Source organism: Alligator mississippiensis, chromosome 3, assembly GCF_030867095.1.
Source record: "Alligator mississippiensis isolate rAllMis1 chromosome 3, rAllMis1, whole genome shotgun sequence".
Classification (NCBI taxonomy): domain Eukaryota; kingdom Metazoa; phylum Chordata; order Crocodylia; family Alligatoridae; genus Alligator; species Alligator mississippiensis.
The window spans coordinates 228590002-228610925 of record NC_081826.1 but is presented as its reverse complement, the minus strand read 5'-3'; the positions used below and the strand labels follow the sequence as shown (position 1 = coordinate 228610925).

The 20924-nt window shown below is 44.3% G+C and overlaps 1 protein-coding gene and 1 long non-coding RNA gene across 2 annotated transcripts in view; both read left to right on the top strand.

Annotated features, from left to right (window-relative positions):
* Positions 1-5584: 5584 nt before the first annotated feature.
* On the top strand, positions 5585-8972 carry LOC132249569 (uncharacterized). The gene is made up of 3 exons (XR_009461060.1): positions 5585-6389; positions 6537-7936; positions 8857-8972. It is a non-coding gene; the product is annotated as an uncharacterized LOC132249569 (long non-coding RNA).
* A 1829-nt stretch (positions 8973-10801) lies between these two features.
* Positions 10802-20924, top strand: part of WDR36 (WD repeat domain 36) — a 63704-nt gene continuing 53581 nt past the window's right edge. The window contains exons 1-5 of the mRNA XM_019484362.2: positions 10802-11228; positions 14296-14323; positions 16429-16529; positions 16981-17098; positions 18542-18674. Of these exons, the coding sequence (XP_019339907.1) occupies positions 11061-11228; positions 14296-14323; positions 16429-16529; positions 16981-17098; positions 18542-18674 (548 nt within the window). The 5' untranslated portion in view covers positions 10802-11060. The remainder of the gene's footprint in view (positions 11229-14295; positions 14324-16428; positions 16530-16980; positions 17099-18541; positions 18675-20924) is intronic.

The window sequence follows — 20924 nt, the reverse complement described above, 5'->3', positions numbered from 1 at the left end:
TCTACTCCCTGCTCCCCCCACAGGCAAGAATTGACTGTACACATTAAAAAGCTATGATCTAAATGCTTCAGGAGCTAATTGTTAACATTGTGGCAGCTAAAATATCCCTAAAACTGGCTCAGTGATGCCCCTGGATGTTTGAAGTGTAAAAACTTCTTAGGAAAGAATTATAAGCATTCTGTACACAGTTTGCTACAGCACCAAAACATTGGCCTGTTAAAAATCACAGAAATCAGATAGTTTAGATTGTGGCCTTAATTTTTTTTCTGTTAGACATAGGGTTAGGTCTGCACAACAAACCATTATGCAGGCTTCTGATGCAGTTTCTGCCGTAAACAAAAGCCAGTTGTACCCATACTTTCTGACTTCACCATTATTGGCCACACACTGGGATACCTCCCTCCCTCTCCCCCTCCTCTTTCCTTTCCCAAAAGTAATAATGAAAATAGCAGGTGGCACTTATCAAGCTGGAACTTGGTATTATACACTGATGGGGCCACCTGAGGTCTGTCAAAGCCCTCAGAAAACTCAGAGGACATCCATCAGTGAAGATAGTGTCCAGTGCAGACTGCTCCAGAGTCTCCATACCAGGAGCTATTTGCCTCAACTCCTCAGAGAAAGTAGTCTCCTTTCCCTATGATTATTCCAGCAGCAGGCAGATGAGTGAGGACAACTGACTTGATATCAATGGCAGCAGCAAGTACTTCACCAGCTTCTTTGTAAAAGAGGTATGTCACTAGAGTATTTACAGACTGCTCTGGTCTTTCACTGAATTACATTTGGATTTGATGAGTTTTCTGTCATGACACTGAGTCCCTAACAGTGGATGTCAGGTACTGCTGGATCTCCTTCAGGCTGCAGCTGAAATAAAGAAACTTGACCTTTTCCGCATGTTGACTAGAATTCTCCTGTACTTCTGAAGCCAGCTAGCTCTTCATTGGGAAACTAGATTGGCTTCGAAGATTACCCAGAGAGGTGGTGGAAGCTCCATCCTTTGAGTTTTTCAAGACCTAGCTAGACAGAGCTTTGGCTGGCATGATGTAGTTGGGACTGGTGCTGCTTTGAGCAGGGGGTTGGACTAGATGACCTCTGGAGGTCCTTTCCAACCCTCATTTTCTATGATTCTGTGTGCTGTAAGATGGAGCAAAAAAAGTTCTGACCACTCCAGAAAACTCCTGATAGTGTAACCCTTAAAAAAAGTGTGTGTATTGGGAGATGTGGGGGGCTAAGAGAGAGAGAGAGCTTTTGAGCAAGGAGCTTGGTGTGAAAGAAGCTTTACATACTGAGAAAAAATAATCTTTTTCCTGTTCTTTCATTCTTACTGTGTCTAGGGAAACAGGACTTTGTGCATTCTTTATAAATAAACAGCATACCATCAGAGAAATGCATATCTACCTCATTAGTTTCTCCTCTAAGAACTAAATGACTACTTGCATTAAAAAAGATTAGGATGTTGTCAGAAGACAGGTGTCTGCCTTACATCTAGAAGAATTGTGCTATTAAAGGTAAGAAGTTTTGGACTGTTGGTATCACAAAAAAATCCAATTTATTTCTGAATCCTCTTTTTTTTCCCATCCTTATCATGCACATATCATTTCTTAAACATGAGTTTCTGGGAAAGTAAAAGATTAGAAAAACTGATGTAAGAACTAATTCATTGTACATCATTTGTTGGAGTCATCGTTGGATGGGAATTAAGCTATAAAGCAGCAGCATTTTTGTTAGAGTATCATTTGAGGATATTTTTGTGTGTGGAAAAAGCAATTAGAAGAGCAAGAATGTTAGTTTATTTCTTCTTTTTACTAGTTGGGTTTTGTTTTTGTTTTTTGTTTTACAGAAATTGTATATGAATCTAATATTTTAATTTCAAATTAAATTAAAATTACTGCTGAACTTTGGGGAGTATTTTTCTTGTTCTATTGTATTCACTCCTAGTCAGTTGATTTGACTGAATTGTTAATGCCACCTGCAACATAGTTTCATTGCTAATTTCAGTGCTAAGGGATTGACTCTGTTCTTTCACATACCTGTGTCCCAGCAGGACCTGCCAGTGATCTCCATTGCTGTCTGCAAGCATCAGCAACATAGGGACAGATCTTCAAAGCCTCCCTCTGTCCCCATGCTCTCTTCACCAAATACTCTCCCACACCTTCTTGATCTCAACACTAGCAGTCTGTCCCTTTCAGTACTGCCCGGGATATCCTACAGACTGCAGACTCTTCTACCTTTGCTTGCCTATTCTCTTGTCTTACTGCCAGTAGGTGATTTTATATCTTCCCCACTGTATCTTATTCTTATCTTCTTAAATCCTAGACCTTCCTTACATCTTGCATCTCCATTCCAAGTTATTCCTTTCTACATCTAGCCTCTATTTCCATGCCTCTGTAGCTTGCAAAAACACTATGCCTGCATCTCAAGACATGCATGTTAGCCTTTTCCTCTCCACCACAGTTTTTTTTTTTTTTAATTTATTCTCATATGCTGCATCTTGTCCCAGGCCCTAATTTAAATATCTCAGGGTAGAGAATATATCTATTTATTGTTATCTTGTAAGACACACATATGTTGAGATGCTGTACTAATAAAATATCAATGGGAAAACTCCAGTTGACTTCAGCAGGCAAAAAGATGGGCCCAGCCTATGTTTTTTCATTCCAAACTATTTGCATAAACAATTGTAGGTCAGAAACAGAATCTTGTAAACTACTGCTAGAAATTTAGAAGTGGGGTCCCAATCCCACTCATATTAAAATCAGTGGAACTTTTACCCTTCATTTACCAGTTCAGAGGAATACAATGACATATTCGTAACAGTCTAGGTTTAGTGCCTAAGCAAAATATGCAAAACGGTTAATGTGTAACAATTACACAAATTAATCTGTCTTCCTTACTCAGGCAGCTTGCCCACTGCTTGTTTACATGCACACCATTAGGAAATCCCTGGCTTCTCTTCCAGATTCGGCTATGGGCTTTGTGCAAACCATGTCACAGAACTGTTGTGTCTATTTTGGTTTACACATCCATGTAATCATAATAATGAAAATCTCTTGCAAGGATGTTGGGAGGCTTACTTAATAGTAAAGCCTGATTAGATCTTCAGATGAAAATCTCTAAAGGAATTAAAGGGAGAGATAATATGGTAGTCAAGAAATCTGAATATATTCCTGCAAGGTAGGAATTTGCTATTTCTTTAGGACATTGTTGATTTGTTTGTAAACCTGGAATATTGATGGATTTAAGTATCCCAATAAATTGCATACTCTATGCCATATTCAGCATATGCAATTTAGTAAAGGACTAGGTAAATCATGATTTTGTATAAAATACTAATGTATTTGACTTGCAGCATCTCACCGTTCAGACTCATCATGTTGGTTAAAAGTATGTACTATCCAGCTTAATGTTTCTCAGGTTTTAAGATGTAGTCTATCTAACACTTCTTGGAGATTTTAATCAGCATAGTTAGAATGTTTTTTTTTTTATTATGATACTGTATTTTAAATAAACATTATTAGAATCAGTGTACCATCATTTGAGAATTAGTGATTTAGTGCCAAACATGAAATCTCTGATACTGCTGTGGTTATTTAGGCACATCTTTCTGTAAAGGAAATTCACCCATGAGAACTGCAGGTGCTGTGCATCTCTGAAAGCCCAAGAAATCTTGCACCAGGCACCAAAAAGCAGTGTCAAATAATGACAACACATGAATGACCAGCCTGAATTCATGTGATACAGGTAAAAACAGGAGGCAAATCTGGAACGTTAGTCCTGCTTTTTTACCGCAGAAGACCCAGTCTTTCTAGACATCACGCTGAGAATATGCACTGTCCTATGAGGCAAAAACATGAACCTATCTATTAGGACAAACTTTTAAAGCCTGACTGACAAGACCACTGCAGACATGTTTATAGGAAAGAGCCACACGGGTGTGCTGCCTGTGCCTCTCTGAGTTCCAAGAACAAGCCTTTCCAGCATCGGCATCCTGATGTTCCCAGGTTGGTCTGTTGTTCTGTGTCAGTTCGTCATCTGTTTGTCACTTGGCCCACAGTAATGTGTGTTTTGTAATCATTGCATCAAGGGCTTCCACTGCTGGTTTCTCAGAAATCAGATCTGAATTGGCATTCTGGGACTGGGAAAGAGAATTACAGAAAAACTAAACGAACCCTCCTTGAATCACATCCAAACTCCTGCAAGCGAAGACTGTTTAGCAAGGTAGATTCATACTTCCAAGGGATCAGGCACGTTCAAAAGTTGGAGCTGCTCTCTATTAGGTGCATTGCACTTTGATTAATTTGTGGGGATGGTTTAAATCCTTCTATTTTGTCCACTGTAATCTAAACTGAGTCATGTATTATTGTAAATAAGAGCAATGTAGTGGAATCTATTTCACTTTTTAGGTATCAGCCCAAAGCCTTGGGTTTTTTACAGTACTTAAGGAAAGTAGGAAAAATGCTACTATAAAAGCCACAGCACATTTGCCAGCTGATTGCTCATGCCATGAAAGTGCCACTCAGTGAATGCCCATACTGAACCTGGTATTTCAACCTAGTGCCTGAGGAAGGAAATGTGGACTCCACTCTGCATGAGGCCCACTGAAGGATTGTGGTACTGCCTGTGGCAAGGCACTTTTATCCAGCTCCTAGTTATTTTTCCCCCTAGGTATGAGCTAGGTACAATTTAGTTCTGTGTTCAGCCATAACTTTAACCCTGGCTTCCTGCTGTTCAAAACAGAGTTTAGACTCTGGGGCAGTGGTTTTCAGCATTTTTTCATTTGCGGACCCCTAAAAAAAATTGAATGGAGGTGCAGACCCCTTTGAATTGTAAGCATGGGTATTCACATACTTTTGATTGATCATAGTCATTTTTGGCAGACCCCTTAGACATCATCTGTGGACCCCTAGGAGCTGTGGACCATAGGCTGAAAACCACTGCTCCAGGGCAAACCTGCAGAGCCACTGAAGTCATGGACAAGGAAATGAGCTGGTGGCCTCAGGGTCTTCTTTTCTGGTGTGTGTGTGTGTGTGTGTGTGTGTGTGTGTGTGTGTGTGTGTGTAGCATATATCTATAGTGTGTGTGTGTGTGTACATGTATAGAGTATGTGTATATGTGTATATAGCATGTGTATGCATAGTGTGCGTATATGTGTAATGTACATGTGTGTATAGTGTGTGTGTACATGTATAGTGTGTTGTTTAGTTAATCCGCGAAGGGGCAGCCGCCTCCTGGTTGCGCACTGGAGCAGCATCCCGCCCCCCACACAGCCCGCGGCAGGGCAGGGCAAGGCAGGGCAGGGCAGGGCAGGGCAGGGGGGGACGCGGCTCCCAGCCCGCGGGCTCCCGCACTCCCGCTTCGTAGCCGAGGCGCGGGCCCGGGGATCCCGCCGAGGCCGCGGTCCCTGCAGCTGAAGGGGGCGGGGGCGCGGCTGCACTAGGCGGCTGCCAGGCTCCGCAGGGCGGGACGGGGCGGCAGGGACCTTGCCACCGCCTCGGGAAGGGATAAGACCCCCGCCCCCGGCGCCTTAGACACCCGCTAGTGCCTGCCCCTGCCCCTGCCCCTGCCCGCGTGGTTGACGGGGACAAGCAGGTCCCCGAGCCCGCCCCGGGGGGCGCCCACACACTGGCCGAGCCCCGCACAACGCAGCCAGCTTGCGGGTGCTGCGGGGGCCCAGTGGGTGCAGCCCTCCTGGCCAGGGACCGCCTGACGGAGCTGCCTCGGGCCGGACACAGCTCCTCTCCTTCCAGGCCAAGCCAGCACCAGGGGGGATTCAGCGGGGGGGTATCGCAAATCCCCACCCTTCACGGAGCATCTTCAAAGCACGCTTTACTATCCCTGGCAAAGCCCCACAGTACTGATTGTCTCTCTCTAAAGATAAAGATCTGATAAATATGACCCCCCCCCACACACACACGTATAAACATATATGTACATCTTTTGCGTCAACGGTATATAGCAGGAGCTGAAGTGGTTTCTTCATATGCAGATCTCTATTGTGCAATGAATGCTTCCTCCTGCGATGAGACGCATGGGGAATAGTTATGATTTCATTTTGAAAGCGAACTTTACCTTTTCAGCGGGGGGTTTCCCCCTCCCTCCCCCCAATTGTCTTTATAGAAGCTTCCCCAGATACAAGCCTTACTTGATTGCATATTGTGTTCTTATCGACTTGTAAGCTTAGTAATGACATAACTTTATGTATGAATAATTTTTATTTGCAGTCCTTAAAAAAAGAGGTGAATGAGACATCCCAGCACGACCCGGCTATGGAACTGGAAAACACCATTTGCCGTAGGCGGCCAGGTACATACATATATAGGAAGCCACGAAAGCACTGAAGCCCAGTAGTGAAAAGCCAACTTCAAAGAACATCATTATGGACAACCACCAGGGTAATTTCCTCTCTAGCACTTCAGAGGAGTAGCACTTTCTAGGAACTTTACCTCTTTTTTTTTTATCCTTGGGCTTTGTAACATATAGTATAACTAACTATAAGTAGTTATTTTATATAACGAATGTTTCTTTTTTGCTTTATTTAGCAGTCTTCTATAGGTTGGTCGTCTGGCTTCAGTTTCTTCACTTCATCCTGGTGTCTGGCCATAACTTCAGTATCTGCAAACATGGAGAAATAAAAGACAAGTATATGTTCATCCTCATGCCCGACTTAGATACATACCCGGGTAAAAAGGTGATGTTTTTTTCCTCGTGTCCAACCAAATCGATGATACAGTTGCTGCTGCTACATCTCTGCCTGCCCTTAATGGTGCTCGAAAGATAGTTTGGAGAATATTTACTGGTAAATCTGGGTCTTGATTAGCTTGGTAAATGGTTTTCGCCCAACAGCTTTTGGAAGGGAAAATTTCCCCCTCATTTTCCAGGGGGACCTGAAGCCTGAATTCAAGATATCCCTGTAACTTGCAGTGGATGAGAAAAGGTGAAACAAGGGCACAGTCCTTCCAACCAAGATAAATCTGACTGTGTATTTCATTCTTCAATATTAATATGCAACAGTAATATGCATGATAGGATGTAAGTGGGATATGACATGTGTACTGTGCATGTGTCCATACACACACCTACCACGGAAGACTTTTCTTGAAGCTAAGCATGTCAGTAGATTGCGCTGGACAGGGACTTGTCAGATAACTTCGATCACTTGAGATAAGTGTTCCAGGTACCAGGTATGGGAAGAAAATTCAATGGCTCATAAAAACTTTGCAATCATTGTAACCAATTTATACCATAAATGCAAAAGCCAACAATGCTGGAGAAAGTTCCCTTTTGTTAAATCAAGTTGCCTGGTGTGATCGTCTGGTTATATGTGAACTGCTGTTATTTTCTCTCTCTGTCTCTAGGATCAAGATTATCATGACTGCGAAGTCGGTGTGAGTGTTATTCCATTGCTCTTTGAACCCATGAAATGATGCTTAGGAAAAAATGAAGGGGCTTCGGGACCTCCCGTGGTAGAGCAGGCAAAGCTTGGAGCTCGGTTCACAGAGCCCAACAATAATGAAGTGGTTTGGGGTTGATACAAACATAAAACTTGCTGGGGATGGGGAGGCGGAGATTAAGATATTTTAAACAGAAAACCATGAAAACGTGCAGATTGATAGCTGAGCGTGTTTCGCTCATTCTCTTCACTGCTTTTCAAAGGTGCTGAAAAGGACACGGTCCATGGTAGATAGGGATGTGTAGCTCTTTCAGGCAGTTTCTTAGAAAGCGGAAGGATTTGCTGAGAAAGGTGTAACTGGTGCCATCTATCGGCTGTTAACTTCAGCTGACCGATCGCGATCACATTGTCTCCGCGTACCAGAACGAAAACCTGTTGCGATGCATACACAACGTTACCAGGCGCTGCATCTGCACGCAGTATAAGCACATCTGGCAGGACACTCGTGCGCTTCTGAACGAAAATTGCAAAAGCTACGACCCTTTGCAGGTAAGAACAGAGTACAGAGCTCACCGGGGTGGGGGTTGGGTCCCCACCCCCCCTTTTTTTTTTAATCTTCTAAAGCAAAATTTGAGTGCATTGTGCAAAGACGAGATGGCTTCCTTTGCTTTGGGAACGCTTAAGACGCTTACTACTTGATGTTTCTTTGAAAGCCAGAGGTGAGGTCTCTACTGATGATGAATTTTAAAGGTGATCAAAACAGGCAAAGCAAGTATTTGCCACTGGATATTTCCTGGAGGTAGAGGGAAGGCAGATTGGTGCATACGTGATTGATTCTTGTCCCCGTCCCTCCAAGAAAGTTCATCCTGCTTCAGACACCGGTTGGCTCAAAGCGTCATCCTATCTCTCTGGTCTCGTCTGCTCAGACGGGACCTGGGATTCACCTCTGGGGCGGTGCTAGCCGTGATATCAGCTGTGGAAGTTCCTGCGTCAGCGTGCTCACGCTCAAGGCTCTTTACTGCTATAAAACTACGGTAAAAAATACCTGAACGCATCTAAGCTACGCTACAGCTCCTGTTGATGATGGGGCAGAGTTTCTCTTCACTTTTTGCCAGTGCAGACTAGCAGCTAGGGTGTTGGGTATTGGTTTGGGATACAGGAATAATACTTATCTCTTCTGGTGCAGCAGAACTATTCTTGCTGGCTGCCAAGGGACCCTCCAATATCATAGGGACAGAGTTTGCTCCTATTACACTAGGTGATGTGCAGGCCAGAAAGAGCAGCTTGATTTTCTGAGTCCAGGTCCACGTTTAGGGCTGTAAATCGGGGAAGAGGGGGTGGGAGAAAGAGAATCTCCTTTATCTTAAACCAAGCCGATTTGACCAGAGGGCAGGGCCTCCGATCAAACCAGTAACATGTGGTTAGACCCTAAAAGGTAGTTTACTGATATATGGTCTCATGGTCCACAGGATACTGGATGTCTCAAACCTGTTGCTCGGAAAAGAAGGGCCTCAGGCTCCTGTAATAAAGAACTTGCAGAACTAAGGTCATTATGGAGAAGTTACATGAACCTCGAGGACACGGTGCCTTAATTTTTTTTACCAGTATTTATTACCAGCTATGCAAAAGGTTGTAAATGTTGCAATGATTTTTTTTGTTAATTTGACTTGAATATCTTTTTAATTTATTTTGTAAAACCTGATGGGCATATGTTTGTTAAACAAATAGCTTGCAAACACAATATATGATTCCAGCAATTAAAACAATGTTGATCAACTCCTGCGTGTATGTATGTAAAGTGCATCCTGAATTGAGAGGGATTAGCGGACACATGAAGGGAAAAACAAAACGAAACAAAAAAAGGGGGAAAGGAAGCATATGTGGGAAGGAGAGCAGCAGCCAGATGGGAGAGAGATTTAAAAGTTGAGGGCATGTCCAATGTATCTGACTGCATTGGTGGTGGCTAGTTTACGTGCTTTAAAAAGCAATTTTTGTACAGATCATTAATAGTTTTTGTGCATGTCCTATCTATTTTCCAAACAAGAGTTGGCTTAGAAGGGAACTTTTAGAAATATTATTAGTGTTGACAGGGGATTTTGTACACATCCAGTACTTATTTTTGCCCTTGTTGGTGATGGTTTTTCTGCATATCAGACTACCTTGCCCTCCCTCCCCCCTCCCTTTCTTCCTGCAATGATCCTACTCAATCCTGTATCTACGAAAATGAAACTCCTAGTTGACAGCAAGATTTTGTGCTCAGCCAAGCCAAATAGTTCTGTAGTGTAACAACATATGGAGTTAGGGAAGATAGGATTTATTTCTTCTGAACTGAGGGAGTATTGCTGTAGGAGCTTGTAAACTGCCGGAGCAGTGAGGGTCTGAAAAAGTTGCCCCTGACAACAGCAGAAAATATACAGAAACCGTTGGTAATTCTAGGACACCTAGTTTAACCAGAAAATGCTGGATTTTCTTTCAAACACCGGTAGCTATGCCCAAAGCAGCACTCTCAAACAACATTATTACCATCCTTTCCCCGCTCCTCTTCCAACTGGTCAGAGAGGTGTGGAAAAGTTTTTCTCCTCACTTCCGTCTTTACACCACGAGAGCCAGAGAAGACAAGAGTGATAGTGAAAGCTACTTCACTTTCTCTTCTCCAGCCCTGCCATTTACAGTGACAGCGAGGCCGGCCTGCAATGGGAAGTAGAAGACCTTGAGTCGTTCCTCTTGGCTGCCTGCCTCAAACTGAACCATGAAGGGCGCATGCCCCCGGCGGCTGGGGAGCCGCGGCTGCACTGGCGGCGGCGGGAGTGCTGGGGGGCAGCCCGGCGGCAATGAGCGGGGAGCTCCCGCAGACGCCGCCAGCGGTGGCGGCGGCGGCGACCACGTGCGGGCACTGCCGGCAGTGGCCAGCGGGGATTGCTGACCGCCTGCAGGCACCGCCAGCGGTGTCTGTGGCAGTGGCGAGTGGTGACCGCCCGCAGGCACCGCCGACTGTGTCCCATGCACCTGCACGCACCCGCTCTGCTTCGCCCCTGAACTGAGCTGCCATTCCCATATATTGAAAAGGAAGAAATGCGGGCACACGATAAAACCCTCTCTCCTAAATTTTAAGTGAGCTGGAGCCTGAGAAAGCCAAGAATTTATTTCGGCCTGTCTGACACTTCGCTTCTGCTTCTCCAGCCCCTTTTTGGCGGCTGCTGACGCTCTAGCAACAGCTTCTGTTGCCTCCTCACAAGGCTTGATGTGCTCAAGAGCGTCCCAGGGGGAAGGAAAAATCCCCCCACACCGCTGGTACCAAGGCAGGAAGCTGAAGTCTGGTGGTGGGTAGCAGATCCCCGCTGCTTTTCATTTCCGGCCTTTCTTTTCCCATCACAACTGGCTTCCGTCACAGAGGCTAAAGGTTACTCCCAAGCGAATACCCCCAGTGAGACCAGGGAGAGAGCGCCAGGATTTGGGGGTGCCTGAGGGAAAACCTGCCCTAAAAGCATCTCGGGCAGTGATTCTCAACCAGGGACAGTGCCTCCGGGGCGGTCGGAACGCGCTGCGCGAGCAGGCGGGAGCCGGGGGCCCTGTTTCCGCGACGCACCGCGGCGGCCGGCCGGGCACCGGAAGTGGCGCGTGGTTGGAGCTGCTGCTGCGGCGGGGGCGCGGAGCGAGGCGAGGCGAGGAGAGGATGCTGCGGGCCGGGAGTGGGGCGCCGGGCGGGGGCAGCGCGCTGTTCGCGGGGTTCCGCGCGCTGGGGCTGTACTCGGGCCCGCTGCCCCACGTGCTGCGCTTCCACCAGCGCCACCGGGAGTTCTACTTGGTCTCCGCCGTGGGCCGCAGCTTTCACACCTACAACGTGAGTGACCCCCCCCCCCCCCGGCTTTGGCGTGACGGCAGCGTGGGCCTGGCCCCCAGAGAGAAAAACAGCAACTTGCAGTCCCCCAACATCCCAGGATGCACTACTCTCCTCCCCCCTCCCCTGCGGGGTGGAGCCCGGGTGTCCTGGCTCCCCTCCACACTGGGTCAGCAGCAGGTCAGAGCTGCACTTGGCACGGGGATAAGCCCGCGGTGGGTGTCTAGTCATAGAGTCCTACAAAGTTTAGGTTGGAAGGGACCTCAGGGGCTCATCTGGTCCAACCCCCTGCCCAAAGCAGGACCATCCCTAACTAGATCATCCCAGCCAAAGCTTTGTCTAGCCAGGTCTTGAAGACCTCCAAGGATGGAGCATCCACCAGCTCTCTGAGTAACCTGTTCCAGTGTTTTACTACCCTCCTAGTGAGAAAATTCTTCCTAATATCCAACCTAAACTTCCCTTGCTGCAACTTGAGATTGTTGTTCCTTCTTGTGTCATCTGCTACCACTGAGAACAGTCCATCTCCATCCTCTTTTGAACTCCTCTTCAGGTAGTTGAAGGCTGCTATTAAGTCCTCTCAGTCTCCTCTAGACTAAAGAAGCCCAGTTCCCTCAATCTTTCCTCGTAAGTCATGTCCCCCAGCCCCCTCACTATTTTTGTTGCCCTCCTCTGGACTCTCTTCAATTTGTCCACATCCTTTCTGTAGTGGGGGGCCCAAAACTGGACACAGTACTCCAGATGTAGCCTCACCAGTGCTGAATAGAGGGGAAGAATCACTTCCCTAGACCTGCTGGCCACACTGCTGTCAATGCAGCCCAGTATGCCATTAGCCTTCTTGGCAACAAGGGCACACTGTGGGCATATATTCAGCTTATTATCCACTGTAACCCTCAGGTCCTTTTCTGCAGAGCTGCTGCCCAGCCAGTCAGCCCACAGCCTGTCTTGGTGCATGGGATTGCTCCATCCTAAAAGCAGGGCTTTTCACTTGTCCTTGTTGAACCTCATGAGATTGTTCTGAATCCTAGCCCTACCCTCCAGCGTATCTGCTACTCCCCACAGTTTGGTGTTATCCGAAAACTTGCTGAGGGTGCACTCTATGCTGTCTCCCAGGTCACTGATGAACACAACCAGCCCCAGGACTGACCTCTGGGGCACTCTACTTGATACCGGCTGCCAACTAGATATTGAGCCATTGATTACTACTCTCTGAGCCCTATGCTCCAGCCAGTTTTCTGTCTACCTTACAGTCCACTCATCCAGCCTGTACTTCCTTAGCTTGCCTGTGAGAATGTTGTGGGAGACCATATCAAAAGCCTTGCTAAAATCAAGGTACACCACAGTCACTGGACTCCCTGCATCCACAGAGCCAGTCATCTTATAGAAGGCAGTTGCGTTGGCCAGGCACAACTTGCCCTTGATAAAACCATGCTGACCATTCATAATCACCTTCTTCTCCAAGTGCTTAGAAATGGATTTCTTGAGGATCTGCTCTATAAATTTTCTAGGGACTGAGTGATGTGAGGCTGACTGGTCTGTAGTTCCCTGGATCCTCCTTTTTCCCTTTCATAAATATGGGCACTATGTTTGCCCTTTTCCTGTCATCCAGGATCTCTCCTGATAGCCATGAGTTTCTAAGGAAGATGGCCAATGGCTCTGCAGTCTCATCAGCCAACTCTCTCAGCACCCTTGGGTGCAGAGTCTAAACTGTGCAAGAAATTTAGCAAACATGTAAGTTACTTTTAGTCTGCACATAATGGGAGTATGTGCATGGTGCAGTGTTTCTGAGATGAGGGCGTGTGTTAGTTCCTTATTTTCTCAGCACTAAAAAATCACCAAAAACTCCCCAGTGTCTAGGAAAGGAATAGTGAACAAAACTAACACTGGAGTTGCTAAGCTGAACAACATGCTTCTGACTGCATAGATCAAGTTACACTTTAGTTCATAATTGAATGGGGTTAAAATAACCAAATTATTAAATAAGGTTATTCAAATCTTATGTTTATATCAGTTTTTAAAAATATATGAATTTGTACCTCCAAATTAAATCTTTCAGAGCATCTTTCCAAATCCTTACTTAGATCTAAATATGTAATGCATACTAGGATTTAATTTGCAGGTTCAAAAGTAACTTGGCTATAGGAGGGATCTAGAATAGGGATAGAACATGGATATCATGAAATCTGAATGAATCCAGCAAAGCACCTAGGCATATGCTTACTTTGAAGTATGTTAGTAGACTTTGGGGCCAGATGGGCCTACCTAAATGCTCAACTCCATCCAGGAAGAGCACACACCAACTGCTGAAACTTCCTTAGCCTGACGAAGGGTTTTTGAACCCGAAAGCTTGCTTGCTTAATAACTATTCTCCAACTATTTGGGTTGGTCTAATAAAAGATATCAAATTCACCCAAGGAACCTTGTCTGCCAACATTAGCCATGCACTTAATTCCTTGTTGGCTCTGAGTTAATACGTATGTGGTCAGCTAACCATGAGGCATGCTAGGGAACCTACATCCATGAGTTCATAAGTTCTCATATTTTGGGGGTTTTAGGGCTGTGCGAAATTTCAGCAGCTGTTTCGTTTTGGAGGTGTTTCGGGCTGTTTCGGCACCCAAAACACTGAATCCGAATCGAAACGGAAGGCTCTGAAACATCTCCGAAACGAAACAAGGCATCCAAAACGTTTCGGAAATGTTTCAGAAAAATTCAGAACTTCGGAGCTGGGCTGGCAGGGAAACAGGTGCACGCTGCTGCTCAGCCACACAACTCAGCTTTGCAGGGGGCAGAGATCTGCACTGGGGGTCTCTTTGCTGCTGCTGCCCGCCCTGTGCTGCCCCAGCGATGTGGGGCTGCTCGGGGTGGACAGCGCTGGCAGGGAGACCCGCGGCATGGATCTCTGCGCCCTGTGGAGCCAGGTCGCGTGGCAGGGCAGTGCTGGTCCCTGCCACGTGACCTGCAAGAGGACCTAATTTGTGAATAATTCTACTTGTAGAATACAGGATTAGTTTTATAGTAAATTTTGAGCAGCAAGCTGTTAAAAGACTTTTTTGTTGTTGTTTTATTTTTGCAGGTAAAGAAACTTGGTATAGTTGCCGTAAGTAAGTATGCAAACTACATTTTATGCAAACAGGTAAAGCCTATAGACTCAAACTAAAAAATGCCAGAATTAAGGTTGCTGGTGCAATATACTTAAAATGTAACTATCATTCATATATACACACACACACACGCACGCGCGCACACACACACACACAAAATTAGAATTTGTAAATTTATGCATCTAACTAAAATTTTTCAAAATATCTTTTTAAATTCTAAAAATGTATCACATTTTAGATTTTGCATTATAATCTCATTTCACAGATGTTAGAATAACTGTAGCTGGAACTGGGATCGAAGTGGGAATTAGCGTTGTCCTACTTAATTCACTCCTCTTGGCTGTATGTATTGTGATGTAGTCTTTAATCAGCTGGCATTTTACTATGTTTTTCTTGCTTCATTCACTGCACAGTATGGATAAGCTACACCAGTGGGGGCCTACCTTTTGGCAGGCATGCCACAAATTAGCCCCACACCTTCCCCAAGTGCCACTTTGATCCCTTTTCCCTGCTTGATCTGCAGCTCTGCTTTCTTCTTCCTTCCCTGTGCCTGATCTGCTCTTTTGCTTTCTGCTTCCTGCCTTATCTGCTAATGTGCTCCCTGGTCCCTCCCTGATCTGCTGTGTGCCACATGGGCTACCTGTATCGCTTGTGGCACCCATGCTACAGTTTGGCTACCCCTGAGCTAAAGAATTAATTCGGGTTGTGAAATAAGCAAAGCTGTTAACTGAAGCAGAAATCATACAGATAAAGAAGTTTGAAGGCTCATAATGAAGGGGAGAGGGAATTTCAAGAAGAGAAGAGGTGATTTTTTTTTTTTAACTAAGGTAGCTGAGCACTGTGGTAATGGGGGTGCTGACTGCTTTTTAAGTAATGTCCTAGCGATTAAAGCATTTCAGTGAGTAGTTGAAGACCTGGGTTTAGTTATGTGACCAGTATAACGGGGTTCATTTGCTTGTTTTCCACATCGTAGGAGAATGCCTTACATACTGTGTCAGGTTAGAGACACACTTGTCTTCCTTCCTGCTCAAGTTGTATTCTTTAACAGCAAAGAATGCAAGACTCACTCAGCCAGGGAATTCATAGACTGAGATAAGAAATTTGTGGGAAAAACAACCCTTTTCTGGATAAAGGCTATCATATTGCATTGCCACAAGGGAGCTAAAATAAAGTTCCACAAGCAGCTTTAGTTCTGACATTTTACTGCTTTACTGTGCAACCTAAACATTGTATTTTTTTCCTGTAATTTTCTAGCTGGGGTAAAGAAAAAAAATTGTGAGCAGATTATATGTTCCCTAACCCAGGGGTGGGCAAAATATGACTCTCAGGCTGGATTTGGCCTGCCAAGGGATTTTTGTTTGGCTCACAGTGAGTCCCTCCACCCTGCCTTCTCAGGTGCAGGGGCAGCCCTGGCTGTGGCGCATGTGCCAGTCCCACTGCTCCTGGGTATGCAGCAGGGTTGGGGCAGCATGGCAGCCAAACTCCATTTCTCAGCAGTCTTAGCAGTGGTGGCTTCTTTTGGCTGCTGCTGCTGGCCCTGGCCCCACTTCCTGGGCACCCCAGCTCATCTGCCATGCACCCATCACTGGGGGATGGGACCCACGTGGGCAAGGCACTTGGCCCAGCAGGTGGGATGGGGCCACGGGCCAGTGGGGAGCAGCATTCAGGAGTGACGTGGGTGAGTGGGGCTGGGGAGACCTTGGGATCTTGGGGTAGTGATGGGCCCGGGCCCGGACCTGAGGCAGAGCTGCAATCTGCTGCCTGCATGCTTGGAGCCTCCAGCTGCCACTGCATCAAAAGCAGTGAGGGGAGTGGCAGGTGCCCGCTGGCTGTATGTTAGCCCCTCATAGGCTGCCAGTTGAACAGCCCTGCTTTAATTTACAGGCCATATATTTCTTGACTTTTTATTTCTGGGAAAACACTTGTCATACTTAATCCATATGTTGCACAAAGATTTTATCTTTTATCTGTTTTCTTGTGAACTTGCCATATTTCACATATTTCACAACTCCTCTTTTATTGGAAAGTTGCAATCCTAACTGTTAATAAATTAAATGCACTTTTTATCATGAACTTTGTTGAGCCTTCCCTTTTTTGATTTATAGGTAATGCTTTATTGCAAGACATTACTTGTTTGGCAGCGGACAGAATGTTGGTCTTTGCTTCATATGGCAGTCTTCTACATGCTTTTGCTCGGAACAAAGAGGTTTTTATCTTTTTATTTGTTCCTAATAATACATTATAGCTGTTTAGTCCTGGTTTTTCTAAGTTAAATCACTAGCTTGTATCCACAAGTGTTAAAACTTATTAATTTTAGACACAGTCTCAATAATGGTAATAAGAAAGGTGTAAGAATAAATTCTACCTTGGATGGACTTGTAACCATGTGCTATATGGCTAAGAAATGCTCTTCAGAAATCAAAAGTTAAAACATAGTGGAAAAAGATTTTTTTCCCCAATACACTATCTTAGCCTAAAGGAAGGTATCGCACATAAAACTTGTAAAATAAATACTTTTAGTAAATAGAACTTACTATAAAGTTACACACATCGACAAATATATATTAACCAGAATGCATTATTCTTCAAGTAATGTATTAAAAACAGAGGAATGTCCAAATAAGTTTTACTGAAAAACATGTACTTTGAAATTGCAGGTAGTTCACATATATGAAGGCCATAAAGCAGACATTCACCTTCTGCAGCCCTTTGGCGATCATGTTATTTCTGTGGATGTTGATAATGTTCTTATTGTTTGGGATGTACAGTCAGAAGGTGAGAGACTATTTTGTTACTCTGTTTCTATCCAAACAGTGTCCAGAAGATGGTTTAATTTTACTGTCGGTAATATAGGTACCTTAAAGCTGAAGTGTTGATCCTGCAGTAGGCTTTCTGAATGGACTGCTACACCTACACAAAGATCCACTGGCTTCAGTGGGGACTATAAGGGGGCAGAGGTCCATTCATGTAGCGTTTCTGTCTTCTGTTATCATTTCTTTTTTGTGGAGGCTCTGATAAAGCACCTTTGGTATAATGAATCTTCAAAAAATTTTCTTAATACCTATTGTGCTGCATGTAGCCTGAAGACTGTTTTGTTTGATCTCAGCAAAAGGAAAAGATCAAGAGCCACAAACACTCTGTTAGTTTTCTTTTAGCATCCTTTATAGCCTGTTACTTGGAAGAGACGTTCTGCTTAGGAAAAGATAGGGCTTCTTCATAATACCATTCTGCTTTGGGCTGCTTGTGCCAGAACAGCTCTTTAAAATTTTGCCCTCATACCTTGGGCTTTTTAGGACTGGAAAAGAAAAATCAGTTTCGCGGCCTTGTGGCCGTGTCCTTTGAACCCCTAGGTTGAGGTCCTATTATGTGCCCAAGTGTGATCCTGTTACATTCTGCTTTTGTAATGCCATCATCTTGGTCTTAAGACAAAGTAACAAAAAACAATGAGTTGGTGGGAGGGCACATCCATTTTTATATTGCCTGTTTTGCCGGGACTCACGCAGGGTGGACTGTGATCATGTTTACGTCCAGTTAGGTCCTGATAGGATCTGGGCCTTAGGAAATATTCTGCTTTATTGACAGAAGAGTGCTTTTATCAGTTTAGTTCAGGGATGCACAATTGATGCTATAGAGCATCACTTTCAAGTTACAACTTCGAGTGGAGAGCTGCCACAAGTGCAGACATAAATGCAGACATAAGCCCTCAACACTTTTGCAAGTGAGATCCTGGACTATACATGCAGGCACATGTACACTTTAACAAATTGCTGTGCAGCAGAGCACAGCTTGCCATGGTAAAGAGTGATTTCACTCTTAGTTTTGCTTCTCAAATCCTTTTCTGTTTTTGATTCTGGAATATCAGTGAATGAGTGGTCCAGTAAAGAATTGTAGCTTGCCTCTGGGATGATGTTGTGCACTCCTTGTTTAAGGTATGGTGTGTTGTTTATAGAGGTTGGCAGAATAACTCTTGTGGTTAGCAGTCCATACACATCTAACTTGGGTGTTCTGCTAACATAACTATGCTGGTATAGCACTAGCAATAAAAGCCATTCTACTGTGAATTAGTTTGTGTCCTGAAGTGGATTAGCTTCATATTAATGGTGCCAATTCTTTCATGCAAGGAGTCCCTTTTACTGGGGTTACCTTAGATTTTCAAGGTATGGCCAGCTTGACATATTTGTAATGGCTGCTGACTAACATACTTTCTTGTGCCTGCAGAAGAATACCTACAAATGAATTTTGATAAGGCTGTTTTTGCAGTTTCTGCAATTATGCATCCAAGTACGTACTTGAATAAAATTCTCCTTGGCAGTGAACAAGGAAGTTTGCAGCTGTGGAATATAAAGTCCAAGTAAGATTAATTTTTCTTTATTTCATGTTTCAAATGGAACTGGTCTCTGATGTTTAAATAAACAAAACCATCTCTTAAAAAAAAAAAAAAAAAAAGCAGCACTTTGGAAGTGTCCCTAATACTTTCTTGTTAATCGCATGAGAAGTAAAAGCATTGCTCATATTTCAGAATTAAGCAAACATGTTACTCATAATTCTGATCAACACGCAGTGCTTAAGGCTACCACCGCATCCTCCCTCCTACCTCCCCACTGCCAAATTTCCAGACCCATGAGGAATCCCCTTATCCCAACTATAGTAGATTGGAATTGTGCACAGGGTTGGTGTGTGGCCAGACTTGGCCCACTTGGTCTGATCCAAACGCAGCACAGACTCCTGGACTTGGTATGTGACTGCTATGGCCTCAGAGACAGTGCGTGTCCCATGTTAGATCAGGCCCTGCTGTCCTGCATAACCTTGTCTCAAGCTGTGTTTTTTCACGCAAGTTTTACAGAAACCCAGGGAGGAGAAAAGACTTTGAATATCCAACCCTGTTTTCAACTCAGTTACAGGCAGTCCTCGGACTTACGACACAATTGGTTCCCGAAAACCATGTCTTAAGTCAAAACGTCATAATTCAGAACCAATTTTCCCATAGGAACAATGTTGTAAAAGACAGATCGGTTCCTGAACCAAAGCCCGATACCCTATTTTCACCAAAAATAACCCAGAAATATATTCAGTCAATTATAGATGAGTAATATAGCTACATTAATGTATTTATATTGTAAATAGCAATCATATTAATTTGGAATGACTTCTCTGAGGTGACTTTGCTGGGCTTTTTGAAGGGCTCTTGGCTGGAGTCTTCTCAGTAGTCTTGGCTGCAGGTTTTTCTGGAGTTTTGTCTGCTTTCTTAAGGAAAGTGTCCAAGGAAGTTTGGACAGGTGTTCTCCAGGAAGATGGGTGATGCAGCAAACTTGTTCACTGGTGTGGCGTGGGGTCAGATCAAGTATCATAAAGTCAAAACTGATGTCAGAAAGTTGAAACAAAGTGTCAGTTTATAAATGTTGTTAAGTGCCATTAGTTGTAACTCGAAACGTCTTAAGTTGAGAACTGCTTGTACTTTTATTGTGCCCCAGCTTGCTAGCATGAAAAGGATGCTTTCAAACAAAAATACATCATAAGAGCCCTTGGGGTATAAGGTTGGAATTTGCACAGATAAAAGTAAAAATCTCAGAAAGTGAAGTGAAATGAGCACTTTCAGTAACACAGGCATTGGCTATAATCATTGCAGGTAGTCCTTTGTCTCTTGTGTGATTTGCAGTATGGGTCCTTTAATTCATATGATAAATCTGTTGGCATCTCCTCTATGCTGTTTTGCCAAACCACAAAAAAATTCCACTGTGAAATTCTTGTACACTCTACACAGTTTTCTTCCTTCCCCTTTCTCATTCCTCTAGGACAGAAACCTGGCTGTATTTTAGGACTTTCCATTCCCATGTAAATAGAATCAACATTGGGTTATTAGACTTCAGCAGCAGGTCTATATGTGTCTGCAGACTTGTTTCTTCATTGGGATATATTAATTGTATCTTCACAACAGTAAGGTTAAAATTAAATTTTTAAAACTAGGTCAGAAATGTCTACAGCTAGTATTCTTTTTCATCCTGAGTTTCCTAACAGTAATTATATTGTATATCCCCACATAGCTACACTGTGCATGTGTATATGTAGCTACAATTCATGCTGTGTGCACATCATGTGATTCAAAGCTGGATGTGTTGGGTACTACAAGAAAGCTACCAAAACAGGACTTCCTATCCAGTGTAAGAATCAAATTGGTGATGGTGCATCAAAATATACTGCATGCACTTTCGATGATCTTACTATCATGTGGCTTGACTTCTGTGTGTTCCAATATGGACTATGGAATTTCAGTGTAATGTTGAGCCCTCTATTTGATTAGTATGATCTACCTAGAACAGGGGCAGGCAATTATTTTGGTCAGAGGGCCACATACTGGGTTTTGGCAAGCTATCAAGGGCCACATAACAGGCAGCCCAGGGCAGATAAATATTAATTTTCTAAATTTTTTAGGGGCCCTGTGGGCCGGATAGAATGGCCTGGCAGGCTGCATCTGGCCCCCGGGCCGCATTTTGCCCACCCATGACCTAGAATGATCTAACCACAAAAAATAATCAGATTATTTTTTATATCTTGGGAAGCTAAAGATTTAGTTAGCTTATAAACAGCAGCTGAACTTTGATAG